Genomic DNA, 24,574 nt, shown 5'->3' with positions numbered 1-24,574 from the left:
TGTGCCATTTAGAAGGATAACATATAGCAGGACACACCCTAGGGATCACCCTGGTAAATAGTGGTTGCATTACTTATATGGCACAATGTGCGAACACTATACATGCAATGAAATTAAATTCAATTTGTCTTAATGTATCACCAATGAAATGCATATAAAAAGGAACATGATCAAAGCATGGGATCCTCCATTGGATTTATGGCCAATTTATCATTATTTGTTGAATGCTCAATTTTTTAGGGCAATGAAATAATTTTCTTTTTACTTTAGCAGGGTACCCTGATGGTACTGTGAACGTAATTTGCGAGAATCCAGTGATATTTGCAGAAAAATGTTTCTTGATTTTTTTCAGTGCAGCTGAATTGTAGTCAAATAGTCTGATTAGGAATTCATGTTACTTGATTATTAATCCAAAATATAGCGTGAAGAATGTGAGGATTTACATAGCTGTCATAATTAATTTGGGTTCATTGAATTTTATGAAAAGTGGAAAATATAGATACCAAACCTTTAATGTAATATAAACAGTGAGATAACATTATGTCCCTAATTTAAGGATATTGACTAACGGCAAATAGCATGTTTAAGACTATCCGATACCTAACTTCCGAAACTTTTTCCAGCTATAAGACAGTGTTACATTGAATAAGCAGATACCTATGTCATTATCATATGAAATCTCTTCATTGATGTCAGATATGCTATTTCACAATTGCTTTAATAAACTTCTTGCTTTCTCAAATTCTCAAATTTGCTTGAAAATGCACACTCTTTTATCAAAACGGGAGAACTCCCCCACCTCCCCCCCAAAGCCTCTGCCCTCAAACCCTCCTTTTGACAGTCAGGCTCGGTCACTACGCTCACTCCCCTCAGAGTACTCATCCCGAACTATTAAGCCCACCACTTTCGAATGTCACCAGCCACCAGTGATAGTTTGAGGTGTGAGTCTATGCCTCTGGACTCACGGACTTGTCTTTGACAGGGTCATAACTTCACGGGATGACAAGCATGGATGTGTCCTTTATTCTGGATACTGACGAATTGCCCTCCACAATGCAAATATTTTTCCCCACCAAAGATGGGGTGCAGACTTATCTCATGATTGATGAAACTGTCCTCTCAAGCCACATAGGAGAGGGCACCTTGCTAATATTGCTAGTTGTGTATTTGCCTCATGAAATTAAGATTAAAAAGGAGAAAACTAAAGTTATGATTTTTGGTAGCAACAAATAATGAAAAAGGCTTTAAGATCAACAGAAGTAAATCGCAACAGATTACAGTTCATACCTATCAGTGCATTATATTTTATATTCAAAGTATAATTTAGCACAAAGCAATGGCTATTATGATACCCAATTGCTAATTTTCATCTAAAGAACTATAACATAATGTTATAGTTTCATCTAAACAATTATAACATAATGTTATAATTGTTTAGATGAAAATTAGCAATTGGATATCCTAATGGCCATTGTTTCGTGCTAAATTATACTTTGAATATAAAATATAATGCACTGATAGGGTTGAACTGTAATCTGTTGCAATTCACTTCTGTTGATCCTAAAGCCTTGTGTAAGAAGGAGGAGAACCATTTGAGGACTACCTCATCAAGCCCGGCCCTTTCTTGAAGAACCTTGATGAGAAGATTGTGATCTACTGTGTCGAATGCTGCCGATAGGCCAAGGAGAATAAGGAGACAGCATCGATCTGAGTCCAATGATTTGTTGATGTCATCAATGATGTTGAGGATCGCAGATTCTGTGCAGCAGCCTTTCCTGAAGCCAGATTGATGGGAGTCACGGAGGTTGATACTGCCCATGTGTTAAGTTAGTTTTTGTAGTACAAATCTTTCTAAGATTTTGGATAGAAGTGGAAGGTTGGAGACAGGTCTGAAGTTGTTAAAATCGGATGTATCGGATTATTTGTTTTTTGCTCTTTTGCACTACACTTCATAACAGCACTTTTGCACTACTCTCCGCCTACAGAGCACTTGCTCTGTGCTTGTGAAATCTATTGTATTTAATATAAATCTTAAAAGGGGCTTACATCCCGCCTTTGCTTTTCAGTGGTTGATGTGCTTCCACTTACTTTTCCTCTGTTTCTATTGGCTGTAGCACACTATTTCCTGTTGATCCTCTTGTGTGTTTCTATTATCAATGTCCAGTGGCTCGAGTACTGTTGCAATCTGCTTTAGGAACTTCTTTTTCAATTGAGTTGATGTTTTACACATAGTGCAAACCTCAACAAAGGTATTGGAGCGTTTCGGAGAGATTACATGATTTGGATAAAAACAGTGGATGTTGAGCCTCCCACCGAGCCTCAAACCCTGTTTCTCAGCTGTCTGATCAGCCACTCTAATTCTTACGCTAACACTCACTGGCGCTTCCGTATTCATTTCCATTTCATGAACACTGTGAGCACTGCTGTTGCTTTAACCGGGTGAGTTCTAGTTAGCTTTTACCAATGGCCTGTTCTTGTTTCCAGTTTTAGCAGTCATATTCTTTCACTATTCTTTTTTTATTACATGCACGCTAGCTGACAACACTGTGAAGGTTAGCTATCCAAAGTAATATAAATGATGAATATTCTTTGTTGTTATTCGTTATCCAAATGCTTTAGAAATACCCGGTGAATGTTTTTTCATTTCATCTTTGAAACCCGTATGGAATAGATGACCGCCTCCACGCGCCACGATTAAAGAGACTACCGGTTGCAGGTTAAACCCTGACACTTATACCCTCGGCGTTTGTCACTATCGAGGCAACGTGCGAGAAGCAAACTGAGAAGAATTTTGTTTATGAGTATAGTACTGATTATCTTTGCAAGACTGCGAGCCGAAAATTCGATAACCACATTTAACCATATCGACCCAAAAGTATTCCTCAGCCGCTAACTAAAGAACACATCAATATAGGTGTTGTCTCTAAACCGCAAGGCCATCTTTTTATTTCGCCATATTTTTACTCGTCATATTCTGTGGAGGGAAGGAAACATTGTATTTAATAACAGGTTGATTTAATTACCAGACCTTGAATTAAAGAATGAAATATAACTCTACATCAGCTATATATAAGAATTAAAATAATGTTGAGATTAGAACTTTCGTGTTCAATTGCTATGTGATTCCTCTTACCGCCCAAAGACCCGAATAAGAGTGTTCCGCTGATTAGAGCGTGTAGCTGTAGAAAGTTGTCTTCTGTCTTGAGAAAGGCGCTGGCCGCCGAAACGTGTCGACACACAACTTGACACACCACCCTTTTTTAATTTTGTGAAAGGAATCAAAATGTGTTTTTTATTGTGATTTATATTTTCGAACTGTATTTTTATTTTGTTCTTTGATATATGCATTTTTATTGTCTCACTTTATAATAAATGTATTTAGTATATAAAAAAGTTCAAATTCTTTTTTGGAAACTGTCTTTTTCTATTTTTCGTCCTGTGACCATTGTGTAGGCAATCTAAAGACTTCAGCCTAGGTTGTTTTTTCCATTGTGTATTTTCACTGACCTAGGGGTGCATGTTTCTATTTTATGTAAACAGGGAGACCTTGTTTGATACAAGTGTCTTGTTTCCAGTTTTAGCAGTCATATTCTTTCACTATTCTTTTTTTATTACATGCACGCTAGCTGACAACACTGTGAAGGTTAGCTATCCAAAGTAATATAAATGATGAATATTCTTTGTTGTTATTCGTTATCCAAATGCTTTAGAAATACCCGGTGAAAGACGGTGATTCTGAGATTTGAAAAGCTCTGCATTTTGTTGCTCACGGTAAATTTCAACATTCTCTGATTGGCGGGACAGGTAACAACACTCCCTGCCTTCTCATTGGTAGATTAGCTGTTTGACAACTTCTGCCTCCACATATGTCAGTTGTCCATTTCAGATTAGGAACAACTTGGAAGTGCAGTACCTCTGAATTAAGTATCGTCCTAGAGCACCTCTTTACTCTGTGTTGTAGGTTCTTTTAGACTCTGTGGAGGACCGCACAGAGAAGACATGGTGGTGCACATATTAAATTGTCTTTTATCCAAAAAGCTGCATCTTGGTTAGTGCATGTCAGGCTCAAGACCATGCTTTTCTGGTAGTACGAATTCTGAACACTTCCAGTGCTTACACTTCTGTATGATACAATATGTTTAACAAAACCTTATAAGACAGCCTGAAGTGTAAGCTCTGTTTATTATCAGACAGTCAAACGATTCTTTCATATATGCTGCTATGAAAGCATTGTTTCTGATGATTTTCTCTAGAGTTCGATGTTGCTTTCGAAGTTAGGGGAGGTAATCAGGTGGGAAACAGTGTTTGCCTTTGACTGTTTCTGACATGCAAATGACTTTCTAAGTAAAACATTCCTTTCAGAGACTTGCACACTCTGTATTTACTTACAAGCCAGGCACCTCTATTCTGTTTAATGAGAGAGCTAGAGAATTTCTCAGAAGCAGATGTGTGCTCCAGTGGTTAACAAAATGCAAAAATAAAAAAGTTTTATCATTAGGAAAAGAACTGCCTGCCTTTTGATTTGCTTCTCCTTTTAGTACTCAGTGTGCTTAGCACTTGGTTATCATGAAGGTGAGCTGAAAAATTATTCTTTGCGTAATCAAATTGCTATTTTACACATTGCGCAAACCCCAACAAACGTATCTGAGCCCTTAACAGGCATGGAGAGATTAAGTGAATTGCACAAAAACAATGGATGTTGTGCCACCCGCCCAGACTTGAAACCTGTTCCTCAGCTTCCAGGTCGGCCGCTCTAACCCTTAAGCTAACACTCACTGGCACTTCTATGTTCTACTCCATTCCATGAATACTGTGAGCACTGCTGTAGCTTTAATGTAGGGAGGTGAGTACTAGTTTGTTTTTACCTTGAATGCCCTTTCTTGTGAGAGAGTGCGAGAGAGAAAGAGAGAGAAAGATATTCTCTGCATCTTCATTCTCTCTCCCTCTCCTTTCATCTCCTCAGCTCTGTCTCAGGCTCTTTTTTCCATCATCTGCTTCCATCCATCCATCCATGCATCCATCCCCTTCCTACTCTCCTACTCTCCTCCTTTCTCTATTCTCCCTCTCTTTCTGACCTCTCCCTTCATCCTTTGTCTCTCTTTCCATCCGCTCTGTTTTCTTCACATGCATCTCTGCTTCCATTTGCTCTCTCTGCTTATGCACCCCAATATGTCTATTGCAATAAACTCATGGAGCTGAAGGGAGAAGCAGAGGTGTCGGGCCTTCACACATGGCCTCCAAAGGTTTCAGCCCCCTGGGGAAATGCTCAGTAAGATAAATGGCTGGTCCGACGCAGCCCAGATGATTTCAAAAAGCATGCTTCCAGGGATCAAGTATCCGTTGGGGGAAAATATTCCTGTCTTCATGGTAGATCACCAAGTGCCAGATTGCTCCATAAATAATATTTCGTCATACCCTGCTGCCAGAGAACCAAGGCTTCACATACCACTCACTCGCCATAGTGGTAAGATGCTAAATGGCAGCTTCCATCCCGTGCTGCAACTTTGGCACAGCACACTGATCCCACACCTCTAGGTGTTCAAGACACTTTTTGCTAGTCGTCTCGACAGGCCCCCAGGCCTCGATTTCCTCATGGTTCACAAGAATTGGGCAGTACATAAAGGTAGGACTAGCTACACAGCACACACCAGTAAACCATTCAGGAAAATGCTAGTCATGTGCTACTCAGTACTATCCTTCTTCCACAAGTCACTGCCAAGTTTAAACGCTGGCCTTTCCAGCTCCTCTTGCTAAACACAATAGTAGTTTGAATCAGAACATGAAGAATAGCTTGGGTGTGCACACTGCTGCTGATCCACCTAGACAATGGTAGAAGCCTATTCAATAAAACGCTGGGACAGCTACAGCCAGTCAAAAAGAGCAACAGACCAGGACCAAAAGCTAAAAAGTAAACGCCAAGTGGCAGAGATCTCCCAAATAAAAGATGATTTAACTCCAGATCCTGCTTCCCACACTCAAGTAAAAGTGGTCCAGCCAGCCCATATATAGGAGCAAGCTCACAAAACATATCAGGCCTTCCAAGTTTTCAAATGACGAAAATACGATGGGAACCACGAATTACTTTACACAAATATATTCGGCAAAATCCTAAACAGCTAGCAACTAGAGAATTAGGAATAGTCATAAAGGAATGAATGCTAAAAAAAATGTGGTGCTTTTTGTAATTCACAAACATTCCCAAGAGCTCACCATGAAAAATGCACTTGTTACAGCTTTGCAAGTTTGACTTTTCTGGACATTTGTATTGCCACAATGCAGAATTGAATTGACAATCCAAACCTGCATTGGGGGAAGCCAGCTCCAACATTCAACATTGTTCAATAAGGGAAAAACATTGATTCCTATGAAAAACACCTTGCCCATCACCACATGATGTTTGGGAGTGATCCTTTCTGTTTCCCACCCTTGCAGGGGGCGTACTCCAGCCGTTTGCAGAAGCTAATCTCCAACCGTATCCAAGCCAAGAAACAGTCGGAGATTAGTTTGTGAAAACTCCAAAAATTCAAGCGTTTGTAAACAATCACAAACTCACAAGGCAAATGATGCCTTGATTCTTTTACTTCTCATCTCCAGCAGAGACTCTTCTGCTCAAGGCAGAGGAGCGTTGCCCCACAGGAAATATAAAATGATAATAATACCATGTTATTATCATTTTATTTTTCAGTACAGGGTCTGTAGGTGTGGAGCAGGGCTGGGCTGCCCACAGACCAGGGGGAGGAGTGGTGGGCACTTTGTAAGAGCATATGACGGTTTGGCCGGCCGAACAGACATGGCACCTAGCATGTTCTCCACCCGGCTGTATTACACAGCCGGGTGGATCACACGCAGAGACTCCCACTACCTGTCTGAGCGGATGTATGACGTTACAACGCATACTTTTACTCCGCATACCATTACAACGCGGTATTCACAACGCATACCACTACAACGCATAGCGCTTTGGGGTGCTGGATAGTGGTAAGTATAATTTACTATTCTAACTCCAGTCCCCGTGGACCCTAGGGAAGGTGTTGGATAGTAAATTAAACTTACCTCTTATCCTAGAGCGCCCCCCAGCGCTATGCGTTGTAATGGTATGCGTTGTAATGCCTGCGTTGTAGTGGTAGTGCGTTGTAAAAAATGCGTTGTAACAGGTGAATACCGTCTGAGCACCACACCAGGCCGCTCATACCAATTATAGCGCTGCTGTCATGCTAATGACAGCAGCATCATGATTGGTATGTCTATAGGGTTTTTAGTGACTCAGGGATATAGGCGCACTGCTCTGTGAAGGTACTGTTGGTGATTGTTAGACCTGGCACCATTGGCGTGGGTCTCCCTTCCATTTTTGCTGTTGCCTCATGTATTTTTGCTGGTGTTGGACACTCTGCCACTGCTATCCAGAGCCACAGTGCAAGTGCTCCCTATTGTAAATTGATATATTAATCAGTGGTTCCATGTTTGGCTATTTGGGTTACTTGTCAGACCCTAGTCTAGTGAACTGAGTGTGCCCAGAGCGTGTAAATCCAAATGCTGCTGGTGGGCCTGCAGCACTGGTTGTGCCACCCAAAGAAGCAGCCTTGTAAAATGTGTCTAAGGTCTGCCATTGCAGAGCCTGCGTGCAGTCTGGTACTGCCATACTGACTGGGCAAGTGTGCCCACTTGCCAGTCCCTAAACCTTCCCTTTTCTTCATATCAGTCACCCCTATGGTAGGCCCATGGAAAGGGTGCATTGTAAGTATAATTTAGGACAAGCCCTGATGTGTGTGGAATGACCTAATAGTGAATTACAACCATTTTCGTTTTTCACTTTTGCAAGGCTACCTGTTTTCCATGGGCCAGAATGGGCTATTAGAGTTATTACATTTTATAATCCTAACTGTCTCGGAGAACATGGTAGAAATTCGAGTTTAGTATGCCTAAACTCAGAATGATAAAATACATCTTTTAGTGAAGTTGGTTTTACCATTCTGTGTTTGCAAATACCACTTTTATAAAGTAGGTATTTGCTTGTCTAACCATTCAAACCTGCCTCTGCTAGGTTGTGTATTCCTTTGTCTGGTTTTGTGCGTGACAGGGCTGGGGAATTCCAAGAGACAGGCTGAGTCATCCAGTGGTGAATAGAGAGATCTGCATCAAGATGGGAGGGAGGAGTTGCACCTGAACCTTGAATAGGGCTGTGCCTGCCTTCCACAATGCTGTCTCCACCCCATGGGGAGCGGCTGATGTCTCTGCCCTGCACACTGAAAGAAGAGAAGGAGTCCTGTAATCAAAGTGCTCCAGGACTGTACTTGCCTTCCACAATGCTGGCTCCACCTCCTGTTGGGCGTCTGATGCGCCTGCCCTGCACTGTGAAAGGGAAGGAGAAGTCTGGTAAACAGAGTGCTTCAGAACTGGTTTGGACTGGGCAAAGGCCCCTCTCCCCTCAGAGAACAAAGGATTTTGGGGTATAAATATTGGGACCCTGATCCCATAAAGTTAGATCACTTTGGACTACAAGAAGAAACCTTTACTGAGGAGAGGAACCTGAAGAAACTGAGGAGAGACTATTCCCAAGCTGAAGTGCTGCTTGGGGGATTGGCCTACAGTGGTTGCCTTACTGCCAAAGGAAGGAGAAGGAACTTTGTGTACTTTGCTTTCAACTTGTGAAGGATCTCTAAGGGCTTGGAAAAGAGCTTGCCTCCTGCTGAAGTCTCAGGGAGTTCTTGTGGAAGTTCCTGCTGCTGTTTTGGGCCATCTGAGGAACTGCGTTTCGCAAGGAGCTGGAAGCGCGACTCAACGGGAAGAAGCGTGTCGGTGTGCCTGCCGACACAACTCCGAAGGAGGGTGTCGCCGCTGGAACTGTCGCACTGCACCGCATTGGAGAGAAGTGTGCCGCAACGAAGAGGAAGCGTGTTGCCATCGCTGCTGCTGCTGTCGCAACTCCGAAGGAGGGTGTCGCCGCTGTAGTTGTCTCACTGAACCGTATCAGGAGAATCTCGCAACGAGGTCGGAGCGTGTCACCATCGCTGTGCCGCCGTCGTCGAAGGAGGGTGTCGCCACTGGAACTGATGATGATGGTTGGGATAAAGGGTCAACCAAGTGATGATATAGAGGGTGAAATTGTGCATTCGAGCTGAATTACAACTGTTGTGATATGACTTAGAAAGCAGCACACAGAACACTACTGAGTAAATAATGAAGTTCACAAAATTAATTCCATGCTGCATTTGTTCATGATTTTTCATAGTAGTACACTCCTGCTAATCGCATCATGACGCCTCTCATACTGCTGACATTCAGATTAAATACTTTTGATAGACAAAAGGTTTACCCACATCATTGTAGATTTTTGTCTGAAGTTTGAAACAGAAAAATGTGACAAAGTTCCAGATATGTATTTAGATTTGACTCCAAACTTTTCAACTATTTAAGAGCATCTGACGATAAAATATACAGTGCACTTGATTGACTGTATATGCAGTACAATCAATGCACACCAAATCTGAATTTTGCCTAACTACAATATTCAGTTTGGTATGTCAACATATTTGCATTTGTGACACAAGCAGGTGAGGCAACAAATGTTTTGGATTTCTACATGACAAGAACGTAAGTCACACAGGCATTTGCAAAATAGGATGCATGGGATTGTGGCTTTGGAACGTGAGTCATCAGTTGCTCAAACAACCATGCCTCTAATGTGTTGCAAACTCACATGCTTGCAATTGTCTTACTTTGTGGCTAATAATATTTCTATTTATCATTCCTCTACACTGGTCAAAGCCCTAGTTCAGTATAATGTGCTTTCATGGTGTCATAGTCAATGTTCAAAGCACTCTTTTAACTCTGTACCCTGTGAGATCACCTCAGTGTCCCCCAGGGCTCATCCCTCAGCCTTATGCTTTTCAATGCATGTATGACCCTGCTGGCCAACATCGTAAGATCCCATGGTCTCAACATAATATCCTACACAGCTTACACCTAACTTATCCTCTCAGTCACCGACAACCCCACCACCAGAACCAACTTCCACAGATGCATGACAAACATCGCCCACTGGATAAAGAACAACTGCCTGCAGCTGAACGCAGACAAGATGGAAGTACTGATCTTTTGTAAAAGCAGCAACCCATGGAACAACTACTGGTGGCCATCAGACCTAGGACCCGCACCCACTCCCTTCTACCATGCCAGAAACCTCAGAATCATCATTGACAACAAGTTAAACATGAAATCACAGATCAACACTGTCTCCTCCACCTGCTTCTCACTCTTCACATGCTACATAGGATCTTCAATTGGCAAATCCTACACACCATAATACAATCCCTTAACACCAGCCGACTGGACTACAGCAATGCCCTCTATGTAGAAATCAGCACACACCTTCCACAGAGACTTCAGACCGTTTAGAATGCTGTAGCCAGACTCATCCTCAGCCTTCCCCGATAAACCCACATCACACCCCACAGCAGGAAACTCCACTGGCTCCCCATACAGGAGAGATGCCAATTGAAGCTGCTGATCCATGCACACAAGACTCTACACAGCCAATGATCCACCCTCATTATTCACTGCCTGAACTTTCACCAACCATCGAGAAGACTACACTCTGCATCCATTTCGCTTGCCCATACTCGCCGTATCTACCAAAGCAAAAGTGGAGGACGCTCCTTCTCCCACATCACAGCAAAGACTTCTAACAGACTCTTCACGCACCTCCACATCATCACCTCACTTCCGGAATTACAAACGGCCTTCAGGACCTGGCTGTTGGAATAAGCCTCCGGGGCCTGCAAGTGCCTGGACACCCTATTGGGTGATTAGCTGCACTTTATAAATCCTGATTGATTGATTCTGCTTCATATTAAAAGCCTGTCAAGGAAAATTACCACTATACCTAAAAATTCGTTTTAAACAATCCAAACAAAACAGAACACTGTGCTCCAACCTAGCAACACAGATCTACACACAACCTCATGACAAAAACAAATCCACTCGAGGCTCCACTTTCCCTGTAGGAGTCACCAACCTCTGAAACTCATTGTGCACCAAAATTGAAAAAGAATTCAAGGAGAATTTATTGTACAGAAGAGAGATTAAAGCATATTTATTCTCAACATAATGGCATAAAGTGCTGTCCTGGAGATAGAACTCAGAATGATAATCCTACCAGTACAGGCACGGTTGATAGCTATGGAACAGTATGAACCAGCATGCCAACTAGGCTGCTCCACTCAACATAACCACACAATGACCTCAAAATATGGATGAAATATAATATTTACATCTCTCCAATCAACAGTAGGATTAACGAAAGCCATTCTGCACCCTAAGAACTGAAACCAGCCTAACATAGTCTAACTATAATCTACTCTTTATGACAGTCCTTCCAGCATAAATTTAAGGTACCGTAAACCAGTTCACTACATGAATCCTCATTGTCAACTGGACAATCATATCATGTAACCTGGCATCACATAAAAGAGGACTGTAAGTCAGTCTATCTGAATAGATCTCAGATTCCCTCACTCTGTATCAATGCCTGTTACTTCTTGAGGATGCATATGATCACTTCTGCCACAGCATTAAACATTAAACATGCACAGACTCCGCGACCGCAGAAACCACAGCGGTTCCCGGTAACATTGAGGACTTGACCCGCAACGAAGGAGGCTCGCCTCCAAGAAAAATATCCCTTAAAATCAAACATACAAGGAAGAGTGGAGTCGATACGAACCCACCGCCCAAGAATTCTGGGCTGAGAATTGGCGATTCTAACGAGAGGCGTGCCCTGAGAGACACCATTGTGACATCTTTTGAGCCAGATACATTGGAGGTTCTAGACAAAGTGAAGGTAAGCAACACTGATGGGTGGATTCACTGAAACCAAGCCGTGAGGGGAACGGCCAACGCTAGCACCTACCTGCTCCCTGCAAGGAGTCCCTGTTCTTTTCCTGTGGTGCCGCCACGGTGAGGGGAACGGCCAGCGTTCATTTGCACCCGCAGCCCCCGTGCATACAACTCCTAGGGGGCTGCGTGAGGTGCACTTTGCACGCGTCAGAGGAGGACGCCGGAGGCCTTTAAAGCCGGCCCAGAATCTCATCCAGGTAGAGAATAGTTTCCTCAGACAGTTAGTAAATCTCCCACGGAGCCCTCCGTCTACCCCTTTATGCTTAGATCTGGGCCTTTTGGCAATTGCGGATATAACAAATTTGAAACCTTTACTCTACTGGCGTCGTCTTTGGGTGACCCCTGAACTTTTATCATACAGAGAGGAATTAATGGAAATATTGAACCTGCGAGGGGCTGTCAGACACCCGTGGTTTGCCCATATCAAACAATGGCTGGTTCGTCTTGGGTTGGAAGAGCTTTGGGATCATCCAGACACCGCCTGTGCCATCCATCGCAGGAAACTATTGAAGGCATACTCCGAGGAGTACAAACTATCTCAACTTCATAGCTGTCCCCGAACAGGTAGATTAACTACAGCTTTTCTAGAAACTAAAGATAGGTTTAGCTTTGAGTCGGTACTAGATGCAATTAAACCGGCAGCGGCCAAAAATCTATACCTCCAGTTTAGATATGGGACTCTTCCTCTTCGATGTTTTACTAATAAATGGGGGGATGTTCAAAGTGCAAACTGCCCTGCGTGTGATTGTACTGAAGAGACTATTCCGCATGCTTTATTCATTTGTCCCGCCTATCAAAAGGCAAGGAAACAATGCTTGGTCCAGATTTGTAGGAAACTAGGAACTAGATGTTGTTCTGAGGCTCTCAGGATACTTAAGTATGAAACTAGTATCCCGATAGTGTACTCAGTGTCTGGGTTCCTGTTTTTTATGTGGTTCACGCGCCAGACATATTTGAAAGCATGAGTGAGGAGTCATAGGGCCTTTTTCCATGCTGGATGTGAATTACTCCATCATATTAATTAATTAGTAATTGGACAATAATTTTAGTACCCTAACCTGTTAGTTTTAAATTAGGCCTCGTTCTTTATTAGAATAATTTAAGATTGTTGTTGGCCTTAGAACCCAGTATAGAGAACCTTGATTCCCAGGTATCATGTTTGAAGAATGATAATGTATAGGTCATCCTTTTTCACTATGTCTGTAAGGTAAATGTTTTTAGATAATTTATTTATTTAATAAGCATTTTACACTTCCCGAGTATGGAGCATTATAGACAGCCATGAACCAACCCTTGCTTTTTGCACCTTCCCATGATAAATTAACTTGACATGTATCTTTTTTTATTGCTATTGTTACAAATTTTAAATGTATTTATTATGTCTTGTGATTGTACTTTTGAGGGTATGTGAACCGAAATAAAGTCTTTTGAAATGAAATAATTACATCTCTCCCATCAACAGTAGGATTAACGAAAGCCATTCTGCACCCTAAGAACCGAAACCAGCCTAACATAGTCTAACTATAATCTACTATTTATGACACTCCTTCCAGCATCAATTTAACATACAGTAAACCAGTTCATTACGTGAATCCTCATTGTCAACTGTACAATCATATCATGTAACCTGGCATCACATAAAAGAGGACTGTAAGTCAGTCTATCTGAATAGATCTCAGATGCCCTCACTCTCTATCAACGCCTGTTACTTCTTGAGGATCCATACGACCACTTCTTCCACAGCAGCGTACAAAATTGTATGAAGAGCATAAAAGATAAATTACAAACACAACAAAAGGACCATCAAAGCTTATCAGAGCTGTCAGAATAACTCTTAAATTTAAAAAATGTGAGTTTATCTCTCACACTTCCTCATCCGTCGCACCATGGAACACTGTAGCCTGTAAGACGATAAGCATCACTTGGAGGTCATCACGCACAACATGGATACACTTCCCACCTAGGCTCAAAGACAACAGTCTTCCAACCACACTCCCACATGGTATAGCATGCTACCCACATGAATAAGTGCTTCAGCGCTCCACACATGGGTAAGAAGCACAATACAAATACCATGATACAATACAACAATCAATGATAGAATTTGCAATTGTCTTGAACTGACAACACTGCCCACTGTGACCCATAATGAAGTGTGCTCCGTTATCTTTGTCTACTGTGTATGCAAATTCCAGATTGATTGATTGTCTTAAGCCCTCTTTATGGCACTGATAGCATTATTTGGTAATAGTCTCCCATTAAGGAAAGGGGCAATACACAAAAGTATGACATTTATGAACACATTTATCATTCATGAGTGGAAATGTTTGCCAGCAATTCATAACATGTTGGTTTGTACTCATAGATGAATTTGCACGTGGTTTAATTTTGGCCAATATGGCAAACTATCTATTTAGGAAAATCTGTTCACAATGACGTGTTATGGGTAGTCCATGGTGAGAACACCTGCAAATGAAGATGGACACCTACAAAACTGGAAATATGTGAGTAGCACAAACCTTTGGCAGGAACATTCTCACCATGTATAAGGCTTGGAGTTTAACTCCTTTCCCGTATTGAGAGAGATTTAACTTCTACTTTAAATGTGTTTTCAGCAGCAAGGAGCCCAAAGATCTAAAACATATTTGCTCACATCTGTTCTTCCATTTTTCGTTTATTCATTCACCTTTCCCAGTACCTACTTATTTGCTGTGTGATAGTGTCTGTGTAGAGTGGGCCTGCAGGAGTGCCTGCAGGAGTGCCTATATGTTTGCTGCTTGTGTGTCAGCCTGAATGCATTGGTTAGTAGGCATGGTATATGCCTCTCCCTCTCATGTTTCTAAGAGTCCAGAATTACCAAACATCTACCTGTTATGGCACCAGTTCCTCACACTGTTGTTTCCTTGTCCTGTGATTTACATCTCCTACTGTCGCCGGCTTACACTTTCCTTCCAAAACCTGTTTTCCTCTTCTGCACACTCTTAGGCAAGCTGGCTAGGCACATACCGAAATCCCTCTTTCTTGTTACATAATTTTCACTCGCCTGTTCTTGTCTTGAACTTGTTTAAAGCCTTCCCACAGTATAAATCACTACACAAACAACCAATAAAACAACAGGTTTCTTGGCCTGTGTATATGAGTGACTGTAAGTCAGGTGGGTTAGAGCAAAGCATGCCAGTAGTTATGTGTGCAAGAGTGCATGTAGGTCTGTGGGCATGGGTATGGGCATGGGTACTTGTATGTCTGGCATTTTCAAATGGTTGTTTGCAGGTTTCTTAGTCCTGGTGGCCTGCATCCTGCAGTTGCCACCAAGGAAAACGTAGATGCACAGCATGCCACAGGGCTAAAATGCGAACCAAAATGATCCTTGGCAAAATGTTGAAAAGGGCCCGATGCCGTTAACGGCGTGACTAGAATGGGGCCGTGGTGAATTGGTTGAGTCATAGCAGTTTATCATGCTCTGATATACTCTTTGATAAGGCCACTGGCTACATTAGCCTAATGCTGACTTTGCAGTTGTCTAGAGCATAGTGCCCTTAACGTTTATTGACCCGTCAGAACAAACTAGTAACATTTCTTGTAAACGGTTTGTGAATGATTTCTTTCGCAAAAGTGTTGTAACCAATGCACCCCTTCCCTATAAACTACCTCAGACCTACCATTACTTTGCAATCTGAAGCTAGATAAATGTAGTGCCTTGCAATTATTTCGCAGATAGCATTATGTATACGTATAAATATATTTGGGCCACAGGAATTGAGGGATTCTATGGCCAAAGGGTTTTCCTGCAGAAATATGATTTTACCACACTTGTTTATTAGGTTATACAGAAATGAAAATGCACTAAGAATATAATTATCTTGAATCAATTAGAAGGTATTCTCTATCATCATAAATAAAGTAATTTCAACATAGTACTTCATTATTTTGTTCCAACAAACCTCCCAAATATTTTCGCTCTTTAAAATGGTGTTGAAAAAAAGTAGTTCCTTGCATTCAGCCTCTTGTGTCTTGTGAACCCAGTGTTCAAACGTTGGTGGTAACCAAGCTTTTCAACTGGTTGTAATTAACAAACGTGCAATTAATAGTGCAATAAAAAGCAGGATTTGATTGAGGGGGTGATAGGTCTTGGCATTAACCAACATTGCTTAAGGACTTGAGATTTAGTGGAAACTGAAATTTAGACTAAGAAAACCTTGAAATTTAGACTAAGAAAAGAAAAATATCTGCCCAAAATTGAACGAGCTGAGAACAAGTAAAACACCTATGTTACCAGTCCCCTTATGCATAGAGGCTACATCTGGGATATTGAGGTGATATATTAGAGGAAAATGAATGAAGCCTGCTGGGTGTACATAAAGCATCTATTTGTTAATAAAACATCATGCTGGGTAAATTAGCGCCAATCTTTCTCCTCCAAGGCTACCCCCTTGAGTTAGCTTTTTAAATTTTATCTAGACTATATCTGTGACTGGCTCTCTAAGCAACTTCTTATACCAAAATGATTGCATAATCTCTTAAGCGGACTAATGTTTAATCATCTTAGTCCGCTCAGTGAAAGCCCAGTGAACCTAACTGCCAACTGTGGATCCAGTGCCTAGAATCTCTTGCTGCCTTTTAAGTTGTCACCACATAGTACGTTCCTGAATGTCCCTATACCCATGTGGGGCCAGCTAGAGGCCCAGCCCAATGTCACAGTTGATGAAAAGATATTTAGCTTGCAGAGAGGAGTCTCAAAGTGGACTGGTGGAACACATAGGGCCATATTATCAAGAAAGGGCGAGACATTATCGCTGCTTTTATCGGCAGGAATCTGCCGCTAAAGTGGCGATTAGGACCTGATAATAGGCCCTTGTGAATTCCCATAGAAGCCCAGGTTCTGGTCTTAACCTGGGCTGCTATGGGAATTCACAAGGGCATATAATCAAGCCCATTATTGCCGCTTTAGCGGCAGTTTCCTGCCAATAAAAGCGGCGATAATGTATCGCCCTTTCTTGAAAATATGGCCCATAGTTCTTTGTGAAGCTTGGTTGTATTCTAGCATGACATAATCTCTGGAAAAAAAGAAACCTCTATCGCTCCTTTATGCAGATTGAAAGTTGCACCAGGATCAGTGCTGGAACGACAGGGGATCTCGGAGCTTGCGGCTAATATGGAGCCAGTTTGGGGATCCGATTAACCCAGGCCCGGACTGGCCATAGCGGGCACCGGGTAATCCCCCGGTGCGCCGCAAGGGTGTGGGCCGGTTTTGAGCCCCTGGGGGCCGATTTTGTTACAGGGCCGTTATTGCAGCATAGCTGCAAAATCGTCCCTGCAACACAATCGGCCGATAAACCGGCCCTAGCAAAGCGCTCGGCGGCACCTCCAACCCCACCGATTGGGGAGGGGGGGCCGGCCGAGCACTTTGCCAGGGACGGTTTTGGTTCCCAGTCCGGCCCTGGATTAACCCCAGCTAAATATGCTGAATTTGGCTCTCCCGGTGTAATTTGACAACACCTTGACACAATTCGGCAGCGCCCACGTTGTCTGCTTTCTATTTGGAGTAACAAGTGCGGCCAGCGAAGGGAGTTTCTTATTTTAGCTCGGTGCAAAACAAATTCCAAATTTAAAGAGCCCTCTTTTTGTTCAAGTATAATCCTAGATGGCAGCTATCTGGAGGCTAACACCTAGATGCCATAATAGAGGGGAAATAAATGCACACATTTTGTTTTCGCTTCACAACTACACAAGACAAACTATGATTTGGAGGCAGGTTTTTGACTTTGTGCAAGCCCTGTATGTAAGAGATATGGGTGCACTGTAAGAATGGCAGATGTTTGCTATGGTTTACGACAATTGAAGGAGGTTACTCAAATAGCAGGTATTTACGACGGGGTGTATGTCAAGTATTGTGAACCTGTACCATCTGTCTCGCCTACTATGTTATTTTTGAATTGATATTGAACTGAAGCCTGTTTTATATTTAATAAAAAATATGTTTTTAAAAAAGAATGTCAGATGTGTCTATTTTTATGAGTATTTACATGAAAAAAAAATTAAAAAGCACTTAGTGTTTTTTATTTCATTCTTTAGTGGTGCTACCCATCCCAATGTAGGGTGGCAGAGCACTTTACATCACACACACACATTATACATTTACAATAAATGAGTGTGTAAATCAATCTACAGGATGTTACATACGACAATGAGGTTTTCAAGGGGTAGGAGTCACACATCGTCCGTGCTGGTAGTGATTATATGTTAGAAGTATATGGCTAGGAGAAACACTAAGACAGAATTTAAAATATAACACACTACTTGGGATTGTCTGCACTAATAAGACTTTATTACCCCCAAAAGAACCCCTTTTAGCGTTTTATAATAACAGAAAAAACCAATAAGATTCTAACCTATGCCTTGCAGGTCGAACCATACAGTTTTTTTTGTCGGTTTATAGCTCACTGTGTTATATTAGGAGAATTACCATTTATGAACTGCTAGTAATAAAAGGATATCTGTGCCAAAAGCAGTAACCCGCTTGCCTATCTACATAACGTGAGAATGTCATGTGCATGGTACACGATGTGCTTTGCAGGAGACATGTTAACACTCTATGCTACTTTATGTTTCAAAACTGTGACCAGAAAAATACACAAATTTCTCCAGTAGGGGCATTACCTACCAAAGTTATCTTTACCATTACTAATATTCCCAGAGATTCACTGGGCACATAAAGCTCTATGCAGTGTCTTAACCCCATAAGACACTTTAAAAAGCAGACTTTGCAAACAAATAAGCGAGAACAGATGTCATGTCATATTTCTCCTTGTTGCCAATTTCTTTGTGGCAGGGGTTTAAAAAAAAATACATATACATATATATAAGTAGATGTCCAATTTATGGGTACCTGAGTAAACATTTTCCAATTTGAGTATTCGCCAAGATCATTAAGACCAGTGCCAGAAGGGGCCCAATTGTGAAGCCTGCCAACTACTAGTTGGGTGGAGACAATTTGTCAGGTGATAAAATACCTAAACACCAGGGGCGGCTCCTCCATTAGGGCAGAGGAGCGTTGCCCCACTGCTTTTTTGCAGTGCGAGAACCAGAAACATAAAATGATAAAACTAGCATTTTATGTTTCTGCTTCTCGCACTGCGAGAAAGCAGAAGGGTTTGGTTGGGTCAGGCAGGTGGGCGGGTCTGCTCTAGGGCAGGGGAGGAGTGGCTTGCCCACTGCTGAGGGCGCTGACTGCTTGGTTGGCCCTTTGGGTCCGACCAAACCAGTCATGCCTTTTCTCCATATATGCTGCATGCAGCTTACATGGAGAGAATGGCCTCCCCATAGGCGGCTGGCTGGTCGGCGTCCCGACCAATCACAAAGCTGCCATTGCAGCACTGTGATTGGCTTAGGGGACGGGAGGGAGGCTGCCTGCTTCCTGTTCCTGCTAGAGGCAGGAGAGCAGGAAAATGCAGGACCCACAGACAGGTACATTTTTAAAATGTATTACCCCCCCAACACCACAGCGCGAACCCCGCAGCGAATCACCCCGCCCTACCTGTGATTATTGCCAGCCGCAACTGCTAAACGCATCATGTTCTACTGAAGAAAAAGAAATGATGGTCCCCAATAATGTGTGCCATAAGGTGGGTCGCACCTGTTCAAACTAAGCACAGGGTAGGAGGTTTTGCTATCCCCTGCTTTTTCACATTTGGTGATGCAAGTCATTAGTGGTGCATCAAGTGCATCCCGTAGTTGTGCAAAACCACCAACTGCATTTCGACCTGGCCTGTAATACATCTGGCATTTGGAAGCCTCGCATTTTTCGACATAGCATCAGATTATTATACACTTAGTTTGAAAAAATATTTGTGATGATCCAGTCTATCACAAGTGAGAAAAAATAATCCGACATCAGACAGGAAACCATAATGTTGGGCATTTGTATTAAAGACTTACATGTCATCATGGATGAGGCCGTATATTTGTGTCATACTCCAATGATAGGCGCCTCGGAGAATGACTAGCAGCAAAATGACAACAAGAGCTGGCAGCCCCCAGCCAAGAACGAAGAAAAGTAAGTGTCGTCGCTCTGTGTGTTCATCGTTCATCACCAAGACATACCAGAAATTAACAGCCTAAAAAGGAATAACACATTATTTGTGGCACCTGGAAACAGCAAAACATTAGTATTAAGCCACATGTTTCTAAAAGGACTTAGACTGCAGACTTTAAAAAAAAGAAAAAAGCACTAAAGTAAAAAAAAAGTAAGCATTGCAAACAAACATGCCTTATCATATCTTGCAACATGGCTACTTCCCTGTTTCAACCAGCTGCCTTTAACACTTGTCTTCCATTAGTCATCCATCTCAGGGGAAATCCAGGCAAAATTGTTTTGACTACTTTTAGCAAAGCTGTTCTTGCTGTTTTTGAACTCATAAGAGTGAAAATAAAAATCTTACTATGACGAGGTGTGTTCTCCATATTCACTTTCACACCAGGTATACGCCACTTTGCACACTGAGGTATTGATTGGAGCAGGTGAATAGTGAAAGGAGCATCGTTTTAACGTAATCACGGCTCGTGGACATTTGATCTTTATCATTGCTCTCTTTCTCTCTTTCTTTTTCTCTTTCTCTCTCTCCACCGCTGTTTCTCTTGCACTTCCGCTTTCTCTCTTCCCCTAAATCTCGCTCGTCAGTTCAGGATTGCACTCGAGCCACAAGCGTCCCAATGCGATGCAGGATTAATTAAGGCACTAGGAATGAGACAACTGGGAGAACAGGCCATGCAGATTCTGGAGCAGCTAATGTAGCAGAGGTAACACATTCCAAGAAGAGTCTCTGGAATGCCAACACCAGGACCCTAAATTCTGTGCAGACATTATAGGGTAGAACTGAGTAGAGACTCGGAATTCTAGAAGACCATCGCTCAACTGCTCAGGGTCTGACTGCGACAAATAAATTAATAATAATAACACAATATTATCACTTTATTTTCCATTGACTGACTGAGCCACGGAATCTAGAGCAGGGTGGGGCCAAACCATGGCAGGGAGGAGGAGTGATGGGCACTGCAAGTGCGCATGTCAGTTTGGCCAGCGGTCTTAGGATGCCCAAACCAACAGAGCACTTACATTTCTCCAACCCAGCTGTATTGCACAGAGGAGTGTAGAAATGGCACAGGTTCTCTGTGCCTGAGCAAGCGTCAGACCAGCCCACTCAGGCCAATCCCGGCGCTTCTCTCCTGCTTGCTATAGCATGAGAGCAGCGTCTGGATTGGGTCAGTAGGTTTTACTTTGTGCCCAAGTGACTGACGAGAGGAGAAGAGAACCGAGCTGGCCAGCAGTGTCAGAGTCAGTGGCAGAAACAGGTATGGTTAATTAAAAATATATCTATATTATTCCCCTAACACCCCCAACCCAGGGCGTAGTGAACACCCCGCTTTGGCAGCTACACCACCGGGGGTGGGGCTCTTTATGGGCCTCTTCTGTCTGCGACTCAGCAGAACAAAGCTCATAAATAACACTATGAAGGAAAAAAGCTGTCAATAGATGAGCAAGTGGGAGCAAGGAGACACAAAACATGGATAAATAGAAATGGGAAGGAAGAAATATTGAATAAAGGGAAAGGTGAAAGGGGTGAGGGATGAGTAGTTGGAAGAATGGGTGAGTGGATAAATGTGTACATAGATGCATGAATGGGGAAAGAATGATGAGTGAATGGAACGGTGGATAGACAGGATAAATTATGGTCCATTAGATAGATGTATGGGTGAATGAATGGAAAGGTGGATGGACATGTGAAATGATGGTCAAGGGATGGATGTATGAGTGGGGTAAAAGGATGTGCAAATGAGTGGCAGAGTGGACGAATGAGTAAAAGGATGGATGTCAGAGTGGATGGAACGATGGTGGATGGATGGATGGCAGGCAGGGTGGATGGATGGATGGTAGGCGGGGTGAATGGATGAATGGATGGCAGAGTGGATGGATGGATTTCAGAGCAGATGGTTAGATCAGTGGATGGCAGAGTGAAAGAATTGATGGAATTGGATAAGATTGAATAATGCATGAACAAATTAATCCATGTAAGAATGTACAGGCGAAATTGTGGGTATCAGCAGGTGGATGTAAGGGTGAAAGAATACATAGATAGATGTCTGGAAGGAAGAGACAGGAGAGCTCGTCTAGGGATGCTTTGTGACAGAGCTTTCATTTCAAAGTTGGGGTTACTTTAATTTTCTGGCTACACCCTTGCCCCCACCCTTCCCGCTCACCATGTTAGATGTGCAGCAGCCCCCACTGCGTTTAACTGCCCACTATTTAGCCTAAGTACCAAGTACACAAAATGCGTCCACTTATACTAGCAGAAAAACAGGGCCACATAAGGCTCTGCTTGGCATCTATTAGATCTTTAGGTGAAATTAGCACAAACTCTAATCTTGCTGCTACAGTCGCAACACTCCTACAACAAAGGGAAGGAGAAACAATCCATATTAGCAAATATATTGTTATGCACAAATTGGGTCCCAGAGTTAGGCCTAATACTGTCTTTTTTGGTCTTTAGGTTTAGCGTTTGATAAAATATATACTTAAACTTGCTACTCAAACTGGCAAGAAGGAGAGAGGAAGAACACACAGGAGAAAAATCTCATTCAGGAAAACTGTTAGATACTGGGTTTCTGGTTGGCTGAGGCATGCACTCCAAGCAGGAACCACAATTGTTTCAGGGTAAGTGTAGTACACACTAAATGTTTAACTGTGCTCACCCTCTGGTAGCTTTGCACAGAGCAGTTTGGCTACACTAAAGAGGGAATGTGTAAAGCATATGTGAACACACACACACAGTAACAACGTCAAAACACTGCATAAGTACTCCACACCATCATAGAAAGATAGCCAATATTCATTTGAGTAAAACAAGACCAAAACAACAAGAATCCGACATTCACAAGTCAACTTATGAATTTTGCAAGATTCAAGCAAAATGCAGTGTTTGAAATCAATAGCTCCAAATGGGGATATCTGGTTCTGCTTGACCAGGGCAATCCAAAACTTCAGTCTGACCTCAATGGAGCGCGGGCAGGATACAGGAGTCAACTCTTTGGTCGGGCTTGAGTAAGAATGCATCTTGGATGCATGCTAATTTCCTAGAGCTCAACGGAGAGAAAACAGAGGTCCTGATCTTGGGAAAAGATAAAGAGTTCTGGGGCCCCCAGCATTGGCCGGCTGAGATGGGCGCTCTTCCTCAACCTCCGCGCCAGATCCGCAATTTAGGATTTATCATTGATGATCAACTATCAATGAGATAAGAAGCCTTGAAGGTAGACAACCGGATTAAGTTCAAGGCCCTGAGCTATATGTTTGAGATCAAATCTGGTGTGGCTCCGGAATATTAGCAAACTCTGGCTCATCCCTACTTGCCCTCTCGCGAACTCCGTTCTGCCACTCAGTTGAAATTTTCGGTCCCAAGAGTTAAACGATTACGTAAATCCAGTACTTGTATAGTGCATGAATCACCCCCGAAGGGGTATCTCGGCGCTGGGGGCCGTTGGGAAGATTAAACGAGCTATTGCCCAGAGTCGCATAGTACTGGGCAGATCCCTGCCGCCGGAGCCAGAGATCGAACCGTGATCCCCAGCGTCCAGCGTCATTCACCCTGGCCGCCGTGCCGTACCTATGGGCGGCCACTCTTTGGCATGCTTAGGGCTTTCCTTATGGAATTCTCTTACTGTGTCGATTCGCACTGAAACACTCTAGGGCATCTTCCGTAAATGCCTAAAACCTGGTTATTTAACCATTAATCTTCTTATTTCCCTTCCGTTCCTTACAGGCTGGCACCGGGAAACCCTTTTGGGTAGCTGTCACGCCTAATTTAGTTAAAAATAATATAACATAGACCCGCTGACTGTACCTTGGATGCGTCGAAGCTTGGGGAAGATGCGCTGAAATGCTGAGGGGATGTCGACGATGATGCGTCGGGTCCGAAGTCGGGCAACGTCGTTGATGCATCGATGTCAAGCGTACCATGCGCCGGTTTTGAGGTGTCGATGTCAAACCACTGGGCTGTAGGCATGAAGCTGCGCAGGGCCAGGAATGCTTTGGGGATGGTGTGTCACAGACATCTGCAATGTGCTGTCTGAGGCTCATTCAGCAGTGGTGTTTCAGAGGCACAGCATCGGCAAAGTTGGGTCTGAGCTATAAGTCAAGGTTGTTGCATCATAAAGTCGGTGAGCAGTGGACACAACTTCGGTGCAGGCAGCGACAATTCGGTGATATCACAGAAAATAAGCTAGTTCTGAACTAAATCTTTTGGGTTGCAGCACCAAACACTCACTTCCTAGGGGCCAGGACTGGATTTAGGACCACTTGGCAGAGCAGGACACAAAGCAAAGGAGCCCAGGTGCTGTTAGCAAGTTGCAGGTGAAGTCTTTGATAGCCCTCAGACTTCAGAAACAGGAGGCACGCTCAACAAGCTATGGGAGAACTTTTAGTGATGAGGATGCAGAGTCAAGTCAGTCCTCTCATTCACAGGCAAGTAGCAGCAAGCAGCATGCCAACCCAGCAAAGTAAGCAAAAAAGTGGCAGTCCCTCCTGGCAGCAGAACAGCTCTTCTTTCTGTTAAAATGTCCTCAGTTCCAGAAGTGTTCTGAGTATATAGTGTCAGATGTCCAGTACTTATACCCATTTTAGCCTTTGAAG

General features: G+C 42.9%; 1 protein-coding gene across 1 annotated transcript in view; it reads right to left on the bottom strand.

Annotated features, from left to right (window-relative positions):
- ADGRV1 (adhesion G protein-coupled receptor V1) overlaps positions 1-24,574 on the bottom strand; it is a 1,865,288-nt gene that overhangs the window by 366,177 nt on the left and 1,474,537 nt on the right. Inside the window, exon 86 of the mRNA XM_086963519.1 lies at positions 19,831-20,009. Coding sequence (XP_086819645.1) covers positions 19,831-20,009 — 179 coding nt within the window. The remainder of the gene's footprint in view (positions 1-19,830; positions 20,010-24,574) is intronic.

This window comes from Lissotriton vulgaris, chromosome 3_1, assembly GCF_964263255.1.
Source record: "Lissotriton vulgaris chromosome 3_1, aLisVul1.2, whole genome shotgun sequence".
Classification (NCBI taxonomy): Eukaryota; Metazoa; Chordata; class Amphibia; order Caudata; family Salamandridae; genus Lissotriton; species Lissotriton vulgaris.
Note: the sequence above shows the minus strand (reverse complement) of the source record. Positions and strands in the feature narration are given on the sequence as shown.